The sequence below is a fragment of the Cryptomeria japonica genome, chromosome 1, assembly GCF_030272615.1.
Source record: "Cryptomeria japonica chromosome 1, Sugi_1.0, whole genome shotgun sequence".
NCBI classification, from domain to species: Eukaryota; Viridiplantae; Streptophyta; class Pinopsida; order Cupressales; family Cupressaceae; genus Cryptomeria; species Cryptomeria japonica.
This window is the reverse complement of record NC_081405.1, coordinates 458,046,087-458,065,203: the sequence shown is the minus strand read 5'-3', so window position 1 is coordinate 458,065,203 and position 19,117 is coordinate 458,046,087. Positions and strand designations below refer to the sequence as shown.

At 34.4% G+C, this 19,117-nt stretch overlaps 1 protein-coding gene across 2 annotated transcripts in view; it reads right to left on the bottom strand.

Moving 5' to 3' along the window:
- Positions 1-11,510: 11,510 nt before the first annotated feature.
- LOC131064363 (two-pore potassium channel 5) overlaps positions 11,511-19,117 on the bottom strand; it is a 40,687-nt gene continuing 33,080 nt past the window's right edge. For both annotated transcript variants that reach the window (XM_057998482.2, XM_057998473.2), the window contains exons 2-3: positions 11,910-12,085; positions 11,511-11,834 (exon numbers count right to left, since the gene is read on the bottom strand). In XM_057998482.2, the coding sequence (XP_057854465.1) occupies positions 11,944-12,085 (142 nt within the window). In that variant the 3' untranslated portion in view covers positions 11,511-11,834; positions 11,910-11,943. The remainder of the gene's footprint in view (positions 11,835-11,909; positions 12,086-19,117) is intronic.

Here is a 19,117-nt window from a genome sequence, read left to right as displayed (position 1 = left end):
GCACACTCTTACATATCTCATACACCAAATTTGATAACATTCACATTGTGTAGGATAGATAAGATAAATAACATCCTCAATCAAAAACCCACATAAACAATGGTGCTCATGACAGTTTAAAAAAAAAATTTACCATTCCCCAAGTATATCTTCATAGAAGAATAGCCTTTGTAGCTCCACACTCTTAGTAGACATCATTTGTACACACATCAGAATATTGCAACTCTAATCATGACTATAAGAGATTGAAGCCTCTACACCATCATATATACATACATATATACCTATGTATGTATATACACATACATACCTATGTACGTACATACATACATGTATGTACCTACATACGTAAATACATACATACACAAGTATGTACCTACATATGTACATACATACATGCATACATGTGTGTGTGTGTGTGTGTGTGTGTGTGTGTGTGTGTGTGTGTGTGTGTGTGTGTGAGTGTGTGTGTGTGTGTGTGTGTGAAATTGTGTGATTTGACAACTATCATTATCAAACTTTTAAAATCATATATATTAATCACAACATATATTTGTACTATGAAATTTCTCATCTTAACAATTAAAAAAATAAATAATTTCATTAATCAACACTTATTTTCATAATATTTTTACCCTTCAAGAACTACTTTTCTCTTAAAATGTTAAAAGACTTAATGGTCATTTTTCTTGTTTTTGATATTAAAAGCAACAAAACAAGTGTGTTGACCCAATACAAAGACTTTCCAAAAAGGCCACAAACAACTAGTCAAGAACAACCATTGATAGTGGAGGCCAAAACAGACCACTTACAACACACTATCGGAACAACTGTAATAACCCACCATAACTGAATCAACAAAATTGAGTATTCTTTTTTTTTTGTTTAATGAAATCATTATGTTTTATTCAATTGCATACTCTGGGCATCCATCCATTTAGGATTAGGCATTCATCCATCCGGGATGAGCATCTAACCATACAGGTTAGGCAATTGTCCATACGGGACAGAAGATTCCATCTCCCCATACGGGGTAGGCATCTATCCAAACGGGATAGGCATCTACCCATACGGGGTAGGCATCTATCCAAATGGGATAGGAGATGCTCTGGCTAGAGACTTAGACTCATCGGGACCATTCAGGTCCTGAGCCACTCACTAAGTAATACACTCTTCTAACAAAAGTGCACCGAGGTCGTCGTCCTTAGGAGTAATTAAATAATACAAGCTTGAATTCCGCCTCGGAATTTGGCTTAAAACCTCGGGAAGTCAAGCGAATCCATATGGGATTCCTTCCAAGTATGCATTGAATTTCTTTTCCAATTTAATTATCTTATCTTTCAATTAGGATTCTTACTCAACCAAGCCTAGACCCCACCCATGAACGCCTGAGTACGAGGGACAACTGCGTCCCAAGACTGCCTACATACCCGCGTCGGCACGGGATCAAGGCATAAAGTATGTAGTTCTATTTTCTATTCTATGGTTTGATGTAAACTGATTTGTGGGTACGCAACCCTTTCTAGGGTCAATGTCCCAGACAGTTTCTCTGCGGTTGCTACCCACGATGGTAGTGCTTAAGCGAAGGCTCAAGATGGCCTATTGCTTGTGGCCTAAAAAAATAACTAGATCCTAATTCTTATCATGAGCGTCACCCTTGACCAAATTGCAAATCACCAATATCCCTTCAAGATAATTTAAAAAAAATCAATTTCTTGAGAGCATTTAACTTGACCATCCCTAAAAGGGGTTTACTACGGTTTATCTCAATGGATGTGAAAATCATTTAAAAGTTATCTTATTAAATTATTGATCCAAGGGGGATTACCTGCCCCTTGGATTTTAACTTCCAAGTGTCCCTTATTACTCCCCGACAATTTATAGGGACGATGCCACAGACGTTGTTGATGCAGCTTTATTAGGCGTTAAGTGCAGTAGTTCAACACGACGGCATTACCCGTAAGCGTGACCCAGAGGCACCGTATATACCTAACGCTGCTAGTTTTGGTTTTCCAACTTCCTTTGTTTAGTTTCTAAACTAAGAGCTTATGAAACATCATGCTTGAAATATAATTATGAAATGGATGTACATAATTTAAACTTTAAATACTATTTGAAAAAGAGAAATATCATTATTCTACAATTAAACGAATTAATACATGTATTGGCATGGTAATGATAATTGTGAACTTACGTGCAACTGCTTGAAGATAAAGAATGCGAAATAATATAAATGCAATGCAAAAGTAACGTCATTTACATACAAAATGCAGAAATGTTTTCTCTTATCGCGAGACTAATTAATTATCGAGTTACTAATTCCACATGAGTGATTAGCTTATACTTTTTGAAATTTTGGATCAAATTGAAATAATAAGACTTATTTGTTTTTAAGTAAATCAAAATCATTGATCCAATAACCCAATACTCCCCTAAAGGAATTGAAACAATAATTTGATTTCCATCTTTTGCTAATTTTTATTTTTTTAAAATTTAACTAAACAATTATATAAAATAAAAAAATTAACTTAAATTTAATTTAAAACGATATATATAAAAAAAAAAGTAACTTAAATTATTAATTAAAAACGATTTTAAAGTTTCATCGAAATTAATCATTAAGCAAAGTGAATTGTTTTAATATAGTAATTAGGGGGTGGGGACCACGGGTCCCATCACCCCCTGCGGTCCTGCATGCGCAAGCCCGTAGGGGATGAGGGGGCCGCGTGGTCCCCTCCACTCCCCTGTGGCCACTTACGGTGACAGCAGGGTAGTGGGGCGTACCATTAACCCCGCGGTCTCAAAACCGCCGCCTGTGTACTTCTGACATTTTCGAAGACCATGCTAAAATAAATGCAGTACGCTATAATGATAATGTGGCGTTAGTATTAATATGTTAACATTGGAATTCTCTCTCTCTCTCTCTCTCTCTCTCTCTCTCTCTCTCTCTCTCTCTCTCTCTCTCTATATATATATATATATATATATATATATATATAAATTCTAATTTACAGTTTAATTTAAATGGGTACAGAAAGTAGATTTTGGATTAAAAGGATAAAAACACTAAAGTAAACAATAAGGATTCATTCACAGGGTGAATAACCAGAAAGTTATTCACATAGATAAACAATCCAGGAAGATGAAAGATAGATGATTATGCTGGGAAATGCAATCTCATAAAATTTACAGAGATAAACTTATATTTTGCTTCTTCACAGAGAGTTATTCACAGAGATAAAAAGAATAATCATACAGATTTAAATATTACAGGGAGAAATTTAGAATAATCGCAGTAAAATCTCATAACCAGATACAGAGGAAATAATCACAGCGAAATCTCTTTAAAGGATGAGATTCAGATTTCTAATCAATAACCAAAGAGATGATTCTAGAGAAAGGAAATAAAGATGGTTCTGATTTAGTTCTTCAGCAAGAATCGATCTAAAACTTAATAAGAAATTTTAAACAATTTGATCTAATTCCTATCAAGAATTTGAAATATATGGATTTAACTTCTTAAACAAATGAATCTAATTCTTATCAAAATTTGAAACTAATGGATCTAATTCTTATCAAGAATTTTGAAACAAATGAATCTAGTTCTTATCAAAAATTGGAACAAATGATTCTAATTTCTTAAACAATTTAATCTACTTCTTATCAAAAATTTGGAACTAATGGATCTAATTTCTTAAACAAATTAATCTAATCTAATTTGCAGCAAGGATAAGATGCATGAAAAACTAAATTGAAAGAACCTAGATGCTTGAAAATGGTGTAGAATCCCCTATGAATCTCCCTTGATCCTTCAAACTTGAAAGAAGTCCTCCAAAACAAAATCTTAGCTGAAAAACGAAATGTGACTACAAAAGAAAAATTTACTTGAAGAATTTCTTTATGGAATAACCAACTCCTTTTTTTGAAAACTTGTATATCTTTTATAAGAAAATTTCCCTTATTCCACTACCTCAATTTTTAATTAAAAAAAAGAGATTCTCTCCAAATTTGGCCTTCATGCAAATTGATTAGACTTAGTGGGAGGTGTTACATGCATGGTGGTGGAGAAGCCTCTAGAAGCTTCTTATTCTTCCTACAACATGTGCCATAATTTGGGTGAGGAAATTTAAATAAACAATTAAGAAAAAAAAGTATATTTTCCATGTGTGTGTGTGTTTTATTATTTTTATTCCTTTATAATATTCATTCAATAGTTTATCCAAAAGAAATATAATAGAGTTTGTATTTTAATCCAAAGGTGATAAAGGAGGGTTGTGACAACAACTATTAACCCACGTCAGAAGTAGGTAGAACAAACATCCACAACTTGGGGGAGAGTTTGGGGAGAGGTGGAAGAACGATCTTTCCTCCTCTAATGAACAACAATCCAACCTACACTATCATTTGAAGCACCATCACAAGGGGGACCAAGAAGAGGGAACCCCAAAGTGAGATTATCAACACTAGGAGCAAAAATTTGACCAAGCAGCAAAACCTCCTCCAAAGACAAGAATTGAATAGGAGCAATAGATGGAGAAGGTTCCACTGGTACAAAGGGGGCCCCGCTAGCAAACAGTGGAGAAGGATCCACACTGCCTGAGAAGGCCACACCAATAGCAAGAGGCAAACCATCATCCAGGGGGGAGTCATCAATAGCATGTGAAGAGTCGTTAGAGGAAGAATCAGAAGCCAAGATGGTCAAGTGATTGCCATAACATCCTTCTACCAAGCTGCAATGTCTTTACACCAAGAGAGAACAATTCGTGGCCAAGTGACCAATAGAGAAACAATGACGACATTGAAAGAATATGTCCTCATAATCCAATGATTAAGTCCATGGCCTATCCCGAACTATGAGAACTACATCCCCAAGAAGAGGTATGGAGATGTCAATATCAATCAAAATGCGTGCCAATAAAGAAAGACCCATTAAGAAAGTGGTATCATCTATCTTCAAGAAGCAGCCAATAGAGTTGTCAATGGCTTCAATACAAGAATTCTCCTAAAAATGAAGGGGGAAATTGGAAGACAAACCCAAACTGGACACATATTGAGTGGTTCAGTAAGAGGGTTAAAGGAGGTTGTTTGTGGTTTGATTGAGAGTGTATACCCCAAGTTCACAGCTTACTCAAAACCAAATCATAATCAGCAACAGAAACAAAAGAAGCAACAAAAAACATCTTTTTTCTTTTAAATAGAAGTCACATGTACACCTAAATCCATCATTGCTTTTCTTTTATTAACACCCACCTTTCTCATAAATTATTTAAAGACTTAATCGTCACTTCTCTTATTATTTTCTTTTTAATCATCTTATTTTCTCATAAATAGGAGTAGTGTATATCTAAATCCCTCACTGCTTTTTTTTCATTCAAGACCTACTTTTCTCTAAAATTGCTTAAAGGTTTAATGGTCACTTCTATTATTTTATTTAATAACATCTTTTCTTATATGAAATAAAGTCACATGTATGATTAAATACCTTATTGCTTTTCTTTTAGTCAATGCCTCCTTTTTCTCTTTTTAAGTGTTAAAAGATTTAATAATAATTTCTCTTCTTTTTTTTTTATTGAGAGAAGCAAGGATTGGTCACTTGTTATTTTCTTTTCTACCATCTATTTTCTTATGAATATAAGTCACATGTATACCTAAACCCTTCCCACTTTTCTTTTATTGAACACCTTTTCTATTGAAGTATTAAATGACTAAACACTTGTCTGGTTATATTCTTGTATAGCATCTTTTGTAGAGGTCACATGTATACCTGAATCCCTTGCTACTTTTCTTTTATCCACTACCTATTTTTCTCTTTTTCGAGTATTAAAAGACTTAATGGTCACTTCTCTTGTTACTTTCTTTTATAAAATCCTTTTTCTTATGAATAAGTCACATGTATACCTGTTTTCTCTTATTCAAGACCTACTTTTGTCTTTAACAAGTGAGAAAAGTGAAGTTGCTAAAGACAGTAAATTGTTAGCTGATTCCTACACAATGAAACTTTCCAATAACCTAAGTCACCAGGTTCGGCCGAATTTCAACCTTGAAGTTCGAAATTCGCTGAACTTGAAACATTTTATAAAATCCCTAAAAAATTTGATTAAATTCGTATAAAAATTTAGGGATGACGTATTTGTCGAAAAGCGTTTTTTCCCTTGCGCGTTTTAGGGTTTCGTCGAGTTTTGTTAATAAATACGGGCCACGGCAGCAAACAAGCAAAGTTTATGTTAAGGCTCGATTTGCAGTCACGAACGCACTAGTTCCAGTCGCCCCTTCGACTGCAGACCGACGTTGTTGACCACCAAAGCTCGGTTGTTGCAGACCGACCTTCGACTGCAGATGGCCATTGCTACCCGACATCGCCCACCAGACCGCCACCATTGCAGACCGATGTCGCTTGCTTCTCCCGAATCCCAACCTGCATAGGTAAGCTTCGGCTTCTTGTGTTATTTTTAAAAAAAAAATTAGGTTTAATAATTAAATAATATTAACAACATTATAATGAAATTTTTTTAGGTTTATTATTATTATTATATTATATAATATTACAAAATACCCATAATACACATTTATTTATTTATAATATTTATTTATAATGTTTATAAATTTATAATGTTTATATTTTATAATGTTGTTTAATATTATTATTATATAATTTATTATTTTATATTAAGTTTTTTATTATATTGTTTAATATTAATATTATATATTGTTTAATATTATATATTTTTAAGAGGTCATTTGTGAAATTGTTAAAACTTAAAAGTATTTCTATTTTGAAAGGTTGAAATAAATGTAGTGTTTATTTTGTTTTTTTAATTTTTCTTTCCAAACATGCAGATTTTTATTTAATGGCTCCTCCTAAATCAACTTCTGAGGCATGGAAGCATGTGACCCGAAATGGAACTCACATCAAATGTAACCTATGTGAGGGAACAATAATTGGAACTTTAACAAGGCTTAGGGACCACTTCCTTGCTAATACAGGGGTTCAGGTGGAGGTGTTTAAGCATGTATAGGTGTGACTCCATAACTTAAAGCTATTTTAGAGACAGAGTTGGTTGCTTCAATGGTAGGCAAAATGAAGAAGGCACAAAAGAAAGAGAGAATTGAAGGAGATATATCTAGATTCACATCTATCATGTCTTCCTCTTCTGTGCAATCCAAACCGGTGAGTGTATCAAAATAGAGTGGAACACTGAACAACTTTTGGAAACCAATAGAGAAACAATAGGTGGATGATGCAGTTTCTGATTTGTTTTACACAAGTGTTATTCCATTCAATGTTGCGAGAAATCCACATTTCCGTAATGCAGTTCAAAAAATTGCAGAGTTTGGCAAAGGGTACACACCCCCAGGTTCAGAGGCTATCAGGACAACTCTTTTGTAGAGGTCAAAAGATAGAGTGACTGAAAAATTAGCTGATGTCAAAGCCACTTGGAAGGAAACAGGTTGCACTATATTGAGTGATGGATGGTCAGATATGTGTCAAAGGCCATTGATTAATCTTTTGGTGTCTTGTCCTGAAGGTGTTGTGTCTTTTAAAGTCATTGATACCCTGAACCACAAGAAAACTTCAGAGTATATTTTTCAAATATTAGAGGAAGCCATTCTTGAAGTAGGGGTGGAAAATGTGGTTCAAGTGGTAAATTGTGTGGGAGTTGGGAGGCTGATTGTAGAGAAGTACCCACAGATATATTAGAGCCCATGTGGAGCCCATTGTCTCGATTTGTTGCTTCATGACTTGGCTAAATTCCCATGGGTAAATGAAGTTATTCATAGAGGGAGAGCAATTGCAAATTTCATACGGAATCATCGTCTCACATTGAGTATTTATAGGCAGCATGAATCAAAGGAATTGTTGAGGCCTTGTCAAACAAGATTTGCTTCATATTATATCACTTTGAAAAGAGTGGTTGAAGAAAAAGCAGCTTTGGGATCTGTTATTTGTTCCAATCAGTGGGAAAGTTCTGTGCTTTCTAAAGGCCCTAAGGGGAAGAACATAGAGCAAATCATCCTAAACAGCAATTTCTGGGAAAGTGTTGCAAAAGTTTTGCTTGTATGTGAACCATGAAAAATAAATTGAATGAATGATTCAATAATCGGATAATCTATTCAACAATATACAAATGTATATATAGGGATTACAAGACGGCGTTCTAAATTAAGAACAAGTCGTTTAAAGTGAACTACTAAAAAGCTAAACGCTAAATAAAACTTAAAAGCTAATTAACTAAAAAGAAAAAAGCTAAATGCTAAATAAAGCTTAAAAGCTAATTAATTAAAAAGCTAAATGACCATTAAACAAGGAACTAAATATAGGTGACTAAAATATAATTAAATATTCTAATAAACAAATTGTTGATGTGCTTCGTATGGTTGATGGTGACACTCCTTGCCTTGGCATGCTTTATGAAAGCATGGACCGGTGTAAAGAATCTATTCAAAAAGCACTAAATAATGAAGAAGCAGAATATATGCAAATATGGGAGATAGTTGATTGCAGATGGAAAATGATGCACACACCTTTACATGCAGCAGCTTGCTTTTTGGAGCCTAAGTTGTTTTCTATTGATAGAAAGGGTGATAATGAAATCATGGCAGGGCTTTACCAAGCCATTAGCAGGTATGCACCAGATCCAGAAATTGGAGCACTAATCAGAGATCAAAGTTGGCAATACAATAGAGGAGAAGGGATGTTTGGAGGGGCAGAAGCCAAATATGACTCGCCACGTATGTCTGGATATAGATGATGGATCGCTTATGGATCATCAACTCTTGAACTGCAAAAGTTTGCTATTAGAATTTTGAGTTAGGGAGCAAGTTCATCAGCTTGTGAGAGGAATTGGAGTTGCTTTGACCACATCCATTCCAAAAAGAGGAACAAATTGTTGACTGGAAAGTTGGGAGATATTGTCTACGTTCGCAGCAATTGTTGATGAACAAATCAACAAAGAACACTTCTTTAGAACAAACTCTTGAAGGCATAGCAATGCCAAATGCAGATGATGAACTGAGTAGTGATACAGATAATGATGATTTAGCATCCCAGCCAAGTGCTCTTGATGATTTAGAGTTATTTTAAAGTTCTGAAGTCTTGTTATTGTACCTTTTTGACAAAAGAACATCTTTGCAATCGTGAAAGCATATGTTTCCTATGGTTTATATTTTATAAATGTGTCATCTTTTTGTAATGATTTCAAATCTATTTATCAATGTTAAACTATTTAAGCAATTTTATAGATATATTTATTAAAAAAATTTAAAAATTACATATGGCAAATTCAATTCGAATTTTATACATTTCGAATTTTTTTCTCATACTTCATTCAAATTTCAAAGTTGTCGAACTTCAAATTCGAGTTCAAACTTGGTGACTTAGCAGCCAATAACTGTCATTTCTATTATGGTGAGAATAACTTTGGACACAAGACAACTCGATTCGACCATTACCCATGTAATCTTAATTCTACAAAACCTCTCAACCTAAGACATCTTAAATGGAAAAATATTAAAAATCATCTGTGCCCCACAATTGTTACAAAAAGCTTATGTAGGGACCATGAATTAATTTGTTACAATCTTTCTGCACCTCCCAAATAGAAAGGACATAAACCTCATGCTGAGTCCATACATGCACGCGGACTGGAATTAAGATGCCGCATTTTGCTGAATGTTTTTGCATTACCTGTATTGTTATTATTGGTCCGTCAATTTACACTCTGTTACATGGTATCGCTTTCTCATGCTGTTAAAAACAATTCACTGTGATCACCACTTAACGAGTTACATGTCCATTGCCTTATCCAGCCTCCATATCCTTCCATGGTTATAATCCGTACAACTGACTATTTTTACAAACAATATAGCCAGAATCATCGGTGATAATTGTTTCTGCTCAGCTTCTTTGAACAGAGATCGCTATTAGAGTTTTGTCTGGTACCTCATCTTTAACTTTATCGTGTTCTTTACATATTTTGGCATGGATGGGCACAATTTTTTAAGTGCAATTTTGTCCCTAGATGGTCTTTAGAAGTTACAGTTAAATCATTATGACAAAACCCTGACCGTTTTTCCCTGGGGAATCCTACTGATTGTATATTAATTATCACATATATGACCTCGGAACCCTGAGATATGAAAAGAGAAGATCCCCAACCATCCGGTCACACTGAAAATGCACTTCAGCTATTTAGTTTTGTACTATCGTCTGGAATACCATAAATCTGCATCAATCCCTTATTTCTATTGCATGCTTGATATGCATTACCATGTCTTTAATTAGACTGAGAGTGCCTAGTAAAACAAAAATTTGTCGAAGGATCTTGCACTGACGTTCTTCTGCATGCCAGGTTTTTCATCAGCCATCTGTCCAACAAGCGATGTGAAGAAAAAAAATACTACTGTAATGTACAATGATTTCAAGTTCATCAGAAAAGGTTTATTTCATAATTTTGGAAACATCAATGATTGACCATATATAGGAGAAATTATGTGAGATTCATCACCTAACTCCTCAAATCTTAAGAATCCTTTCAACCACTCATATTAGTTCCTTCAATCCTACTATAACCTATGATAGCGAAATTATGTGAAATTTATCACACCTAATTCCTCAAATCTTTTAAGAAGCATTTGTCCCCTTAAATTGCAACCACTCATATTAGTTCCCTCAATCCTACTATCACCTATGATAACTTTTGTCCCCTTAATTGCAACCGCTCATATTAGTTCCCTCAATCCTACTATCACCTATGATAGCTCCAAGAACCTTTACTTCAAAAAATGTAGAAATCATTACAAGGATTGGATCGATATTAAGGAATTCATGGCCACTTAAGTGCTTTTCCAAAACCTTAGCTAGATATACTCTAAAATGGCATAGCCAAATTCCACCATATTCTGTCATAGTTTTTGAGCAATTGATTGGAATTTAATACACATTCTTTCAAAACAGAGAAGAAAGTGAATATTTGACATACATTGGGAAAGCATTCATATGACAGCAAAGAACATCTAGGGGTAAAATTGCAACAAGAAAATGGTGCTCATATATTACCACATGTTTGGCATATTCATTAAGTCACTGATGTAGTTGAACTTTTCCATCCTTCACCCTAAATAGTTTCTGCCTCAATACAACATTAGCTGTTAAAGTATTTTGTCATCAGAAATGCATACGAGAATAATAATCTATCATTGTTTGATTAAGAGACACAATGGTGGGCAGAACCCGATAGCCTTTGTGAATATGTATCCTTGATTACATGCTGCGGACTACTTAGAATTGTATATTTTTTGGTTACTCTATGATTCAGATTATGCTTTATTAAAAAATCCCAATGATGCTGACTTCTTAAGATTGTATATTTTTTGGTGGTCTGATTCAGATTATGATTTATTAAAATATCCCAATGATGCAATAGCATCCTGGGAAAGCAATTTTCTCCCTAATTTAATTAATTCCATATTGAAAAAGTAAATGCTTGCATTAATTTCAGAAAATAGAGAAATGAACACCTTAAAAATTGCACTTGACATATCTGATTTCATTGATATGGGTATAGTACAGTCATCTTCAAAATGATAGAACAATGGATTAAACATGATATAATACACAGGATGACACCACCTTTGTACCAGCCACAATGAAAAAATACCTTCATAATTCTGTAGAATGGAATGATATTCTAGCTCAATGACTGCTTAGAAGTGATAAAGTGATCTTTCCACAATTATCAGTATCTAAGCGATTGAACTGCTTTACAATTTCAACAATATCCTTCTCTTCCACTTTCCCCATCTCTTTCAGCTTGTATATCACATACTCTGATTTACTGAAAACAAATTTTACAAAATTAATTTCAGAGAAAGAAACTTTTCCAAAAAGCAAACAACAAAGAAAAAAATACCTTCATAATTCTGTAGAATGAAAGATATTCTAGCTCAATGACTGCTTAGAAGTGATAAAGTGATCTTTCCACAATTATCAGTATCTAAGCGATTGAATTGCTTTACAATTTCAACAATATCCTTCTCTTCCACTTTCCCCATCTCTTTCAGCTTGTATATCACATACTCTGATTTACTGAAAACAAATTTTACAACATTAATTTCAGAGAAACAAAATTTTCAAAAAAGCAAATAACAAAGAAAAAAATACAAAAGTAGGCGCACACGAACAACAAAAGTTTGTATTTTGACAAGCATCCAAATGACACGTAATAATCTAAAACCACCAGCTCAAAACTCGGACCTTATAATAAATGTGGTGAAATGACTGTAATTAACATATTTTAATACCACAACAATCAGAATAGAATAGGATTTCTCTTTTTACTAGAAGCTGCACTGATCATAATCAGCGTTTCTATAGTCCAGTACAGCATAGTAGCACAGATCTGTTTTGGGTATGTATCCCCATTCCAAAGGCGGATCCAAACCAGAACCATTTTGAATCCATCTTTAATATGCAAATCATGCCAAGAGGATCCTTGTTATAGAAATTTCCATATCTAATGAACTTTTTCGAATCTTCATTATATAAACTTTAATACACAAATCCATGCGAAAAATATCCTCGTAGAAACTTCCATATCCAATGAACCATTCGGAATTCTACTACTCCATAGGGATCTGAAGAAGACTATGATCAGCATGAAGAATTTATAAGATGATCAGCAACAGAAAATTCACAGTTTTGTTCACAGGTTGAAACCACCACACAATTTTGAAACCACTTCTAACGACAACTGGTAATTTCATCACGACTAGCAGAAAATAGGATTTAAGAGGAACAGCTGACTCTTCCACTTCTGATTCCATTCATTGATCCTTCTAGTACATCAAGGGGATGCTCCAACATCTACAAAGAGGGTTGCAGAGAGGGTTGCAAAGCATAATTTTAATCATGGGATGCTAGAGTCGGTAGTGTAAAGATCAAAGAACAAGAATTCGACTGCTCAAAGTGAAATTATGAGCTTGACAGTGTGATATAGGAGCAATCTAAGTTGTGTATTAGTAATATTGATGTATTCAAGCAATTGCTACTACTTAAGGGGTTTTGTTCGATAAATTTCTGAGTTTTCATGGTGAATCCTTTCATTTCCAAGACTGAAGTTTCTTTGCTTTCAGCAGCATTTGATCCTCTTACATACTGTCATTTGTTTATATGCAAGTAGAACTGTAATAGTTCATGTTCTAGTGAATTCTATATTCAACATTGGTAGTTTATGGATCATTTGGTAACAAAACAGATTTATGATCTTTTGGAAACTGCGAAGTGAGTTTGTTGTATGACACTTACAATATCTTCAAAGAGGGAGCTGCTCCCTTTCAATCTGGAGATTAAAGCCCACAAATGGCATAAAAAAGTTAGAATGGGGGATTTGAATGCACTTGTGTCTGCTTTGGAGAGTCACATGGAAGGTGTGACGAAAAATCAACAATAGATAGGCCAACAGGAAGAGCACATGATAGGACAAGAAAGGCAAATGTCCCAATGGAAGTCTTCATTTGTAAATTTGTCAGAGGTTTAGCCAAGTGGTATTCAAGACAATGAAGAAGTAAAAAATAGTAAGACGTTCTTGAAAGATGAGCAATATGAGTAAAAATGTCAGGTCATGCACTTGTATAGTGAGAAAGTTACATAGCTAATTTGGAAAGAAAGAAAGAATCCTGCAGTATCTTATTAGGAAGAATCTAAAGGATTGCTTCATACGAGTTTTTAACCATTTGGGCATAAAGGTGATCCACAGATAATGCCATAACCCCGACTGCAACACACTATCCTAATTAAATAAATCAAAAATTGTCTTACTCAATAAGACTTCACAATTTTCTGATGTCCTAAATCAAACTCAGACAAGCAAGTTTAACAGACACATAATTTCTATTTTGGAAGAACGATTTTTATATAAGTTAAAAGGCTAATGTAGATGAAGAGTCGCAGATTCTCATACCCAACTTCCCTAATAACTTATCAAGTGATGAAGCAGTTGAAATAAAACAGTGATGACATAAGGAATTTACTAATCGAGTTGTCAAGGAACCAATATAACTATCATGCTGACCGATTCAGAATTTATATTATGGCCAATTCAATAAGATTCATTAGATCGACCATTCTAAGGACAAAGATAAGTTTAATAGGATGTGTTTACACGAGGTGTCACACAGCAAGTATTCACTTTATTCTGACAGCTGAATTCTGTGTTTAAGATATAATAGCTAACTATACAAAGGTGGTCGATATAAAAAGCAAGCATTGAAGTCAGCGACTAAATATAATGGCAGTGATTTGTGTGTTAAATAGTGGTCCCTATTAGGTAACAAACTAAAACAAACAGTATTTGTATGCAGCGATTACAATCATATTATATGCTGCGATTACATATAAGAGTAACAATCTGGTTCATCTGATTAATAATTAAGGAGCAGCAAAGGTATCTCACTAGGCAGCGATCTTATTCTTTATAAAGTTGTGATCTTAATAGTTATTAAACAACAACTTCATTAAGTTAATAAGACAGCGATTAGGTTTGCTTATGCAGAGGCATCATCATTAAGAAAGGTTGTGACCATTCTTAAGGGTCAACACATCTCAAAGGTTGTTTCTCTCCATAGAGACATACAGATATAAAATGTAGAAGACCACGTCAAGTAGGGGGCATCAAAGTAACTGGATTGTGAAAGAAAAGAAAGCATTCATGTGCCTTCAGACTGAGACATACACATCAACTGCTCAGCGATCTGAGTATTTTTATTACTTTCGGTGGTATGATCTATACTAAGAATTAGTATTTTTAAGTTTTATATGTAAATAATACTTATATGATCTTAGAATGACAACTCTGTTGTATCAAGTCTGCATATATATTTCTAATCAGTATTAAGTCTTCTTATATATTTCTAACCAGTATTAAGTCTGCATATTTCTAGATCAGTATTAAATCTGTTATGCATTTCTAAAATCTGCATAAGATAGAATGAACAGAATCTGTAGAACTCCAACCAATCAGACATTCTGTTGTGGAGGGGATGATACGGTACATGTAAAGAGGGCAAGCAGCCAAAAGTTCCATTCTAGGTTAAGCAGGGGTTGATTGATGGATGTACTTCCGTACCCCAAAACTCTAAAGAGTTAAGCAGGAGGTAACGTAATGGTGGTACTTCCATAACCCTAAACCTATTGGATAGGCTCAAAGGTGCCTTGTATGATCTCCCACGGTACTTCCCAATAGCAATGGGTTGATTGGATGGAGCTCCAGAGGCGTTTATTGAATACCATAAGCAAGAAAGTTCTATGTGTACATTGTTCAGAATTATGTTTATTTGTGTTACTAATCTGGTTGCATGTTCAAGATTAAGGTTCTAATTCAATAATACACATTTCCAAGCATCCTCCAAACCCTAATTAGGGCAAATTGAGTAAGGTTCCCGTAGGGGACATTATGGTTAACTTCGACATATTATCAACAAAATAATGGACTAAGCGTGCAAGACTAGCACAAAATTTCAAAGGCAAGCCATGTTGATGGGCTTGGACTTGGAGGAGGATATCCTCTTAAATTATCTGGGAGGTCTCCGAATCAATGTGCAGACAAGGATGATCACTACAAATCCAAAGGGTTTGGATGAAGCTTCTGTCAAAGCCTACTATATAGAAGAGGACAAAAAGAGGGGTGAAGCAGAGTTTTCTAAGCAATGACAAAGCCAAAATCAGCCAAAGAAAGACGAGATGAAATATTTCAAGAAAGGTAATTAGATGGGGAGGAAGATTATTATTTTTGTGCATCAATGTTAGGATCCAAAGAATCATTGTATTCACTGTAACACAGATGGTCATGTCGATTCTATGTGTTGAAAATTACATCCAGAATTGCATTCTAGGAATAAAACTAAAAAGGACCTTATAAATTCTATGGTAACACTACAAGAAATAGAGATAAAGGATAGTTTTGATGTAGATGATAAGCTCAGATGCATAGCTACCAACACAATGAATATGGATAAACAATTTTTTCTTAATAATATTACAAGCAAAGAAAACAAGGGTTAATGCACTAGTAAATCCCGGTTCACAGTGCAAATTAATTTTGCTAAACTTGGTAAGACCCTTGGTCTAAAATATATGGATCATCTTCACCCATATTCATTCAATTGGGTGAAAATGGGTGTAAAATTAAAAGTAACAAAAAAGTGCAAAGGTCAGTTTGCGTAAATGCACAATATATATATGAAATGGATGCAGATGTGATTCCTCTTAATGCTTTTGATATAGGGTTAAATATTCCTTACTTATATGTTAGATACACATTTTTCATGAGAAGGGCTAACAAATATAGATTGGTCAAGGATGGAAATAAATACGTCATAAAGGGGCACCAAAGCAACGTAAAGTTTGCAATTGTATGTTCCAACCAAGCTATCAAATTAATTCGAAAAAAAGTAATTTTGTTTACCTTTGTTAAAAGATAAGCAAGAAGAAGGATTGAGTATTTCTACAATAACTTACTCTAAATTGAAAGCCAAGGATGAAGTCTAGTCACACTTTCAAGAAGTGTTTCATGAACCCAAGGGATTGCCACCACGAAGGGAGGTGATGCACAGGATTCAACTCTTACTTGAATCTCATCTACCGAGCATCTGCTTATGATGGCAGTCACTTTTAGAGAACAATGAGGCCAAGCAACAACTTCAAAACTATTGGAGCAATGGATCATACACCCAAGTATTTCACCATGTGGTTTGCCTATTGTGATGACACGAAAAAAAAAGTTCTTGGAGAATGTACATTGACTACAAACCTTGAATAAGACCACGATCAGAAAGATATTCTCTTTCAAAATTTCAATTTAGATAATTTGTTCGACCAACTGCAACATGTAAAGCACTTCACAAAGTTGGATACCAAATTCAATTATCAACAAGTTCACATGAAGTAGGGAACTTAGAAAACTTTCAAAACAAAGCAAGGTTTTTTCTGAAATTCCATTTGGAATATGTAATAAACCTGCAACATGTATAATATTAAAGGATGATTTCATAGGTTAATGTGTAATTGTTTTTTTAGATGCTATCATAATTTTTTGTGCAACATAGGTAGAACATCTCATCCATATTGACCAAGTCTTGCAATTCTTATAAGAAAACCAGCTTCTATGTAATATGAAAAAACATGAGTTTGGAAAAGAGTTATTGGTAATACTTAGTTCATATCGTTGCACATGAGAGATGTGAATAGGTCCTAATGTAGAAGCTATTGTTAATTGGCCTAAAATAGAGAATGCTACAGATAGTAGGCGTTTTGTAGGTGCAGCCCAATATATGAGGAAATTTATTACAGTCTTCTCTTCTATAGCTTCACCTATATCACAAGTTGCAACCATGGGAAGAAATTCCCATTGGAGTAAAGAACATGATGAAGCATCTGAAAATTAAAATATAATATTAGTCATACTCCTATGCTTAGTCTTTCTAATTTGCAAACCTTTTGAGGTAGAAACAGATGCAACTGAATATGATATGGGTATCAAATGGCTTCAAGGAGGTTTGTTAATTTGTTATCATTCAAAAATCTTTACACCAGCAGTTAGAGAATAGTATATGACAGAGATTTATATCCACTAGTTCAACCTATAAAGAAATGGAGGTATTATTAATTTGGTAAAGAAGCTATTGTGCATATTTACCACCAACCTCTTCAATATTTGTAAGCCTAAAATATAGTATAACAAGCACGCAATATATGGATGGAATTTTTGCAACAATTATATTTGGTGATCAAGCATAAGAAACAGGGCAATAATTTACTGGTGGATATGCCATTTAGGCCACCAATTTCAGCTATGGCTATGGTGACTCAATTAGAACCTTTTACAAAAGAGACATGTATAAAAGATATGCTCAAGATACAGATTTGGGGGAGAAGCTCAAGGAACTACAAGATCCAAGAGTTGCTGAAAGTGAAGAGGACTTCTATCTCATTCTCTACAAATCAGGAAAATTATGTATGTTGATGGTACAAAGGCTTCTGCTTATGATAAAGGCACATACCTCTAAAGTGGTAGGTCATTTTGGTGTTAGAAAAATAGCAGCTCTTTTGCAAAGGGGTGTGTTTCCGGCTCCACCCAAAATGCAACAAGCATTGAGGTTTGTTAGATGCAAATCGTGTTGTAGTAGCAAAATCCAAGACAAGTATTTGCGTTTACCTATCAACAAAAGGCCATCGGGAAGCATATCTATGAATTTTGTAGGACTACTGATGATTAGGATTGAAATAATTTTTTGTCATGGTGAATATTTAGCAAGATGTGCTTACTAACTCCATGAAAGAAAACTATTACAAAGGAAAAAGCAACTTAAATTTTGTTTGCTAACGTATGGGTGCACTTTGGGATTCCTAAAAACATTGCTTCAGATAGAGACACGGTTTGTTGGCAGATTTTGGTCCACCTTCCAGTATTTGATGGATGTCTTGCTCAACAAGGGTACAACCTTTCATTGACATAGATGTTAGGCTCAAGAAGAGTGCAACTTTTCATTTACATATGGATGTAGCTCATAAGGGGCTACGATGGCTGGTATCTCAAGACTTGCAATGAGTCTCTTCCCAACATTGAGCATTCTTTCAATAGAGAAATTTAATCTTCAACTAATCAGTCACTTTTTGAAGTCCGTCTGGGTTTTTTGCCCTGAAAGCCAGTTGATGTTGCACTGGAACAGCACGAAGAGCAAGAAGAACAAGATTTGGAAAGGGCTTAGGTCATCAAAGTTCATTGAGAGGACTGGACAAATCCAACTCAAAGTGAAAGAACAATTAGATAAGACACAACAAATGTGCAAAGATAGACATGACCACAAACTTGGGGTGTGAGATAAGGTGTGGCTGTCCCTAGGCAAGAAGAGATTGTAGGACAAGCCAACAAAATCAGAAATGTTTTATACGGGCCACTTACCATATTGGAGTCTATTTGTTCGAATGATGTAATATCCCTCTTTGGAGTATTCCAATTTTTTGCTCAAAAATAACACATCCAATAATATACAATTTATTTACAAGAGTACTCTTTCACTAAATTACACAACAGCATTTGAATTTAGGAAAATAATCAATTAA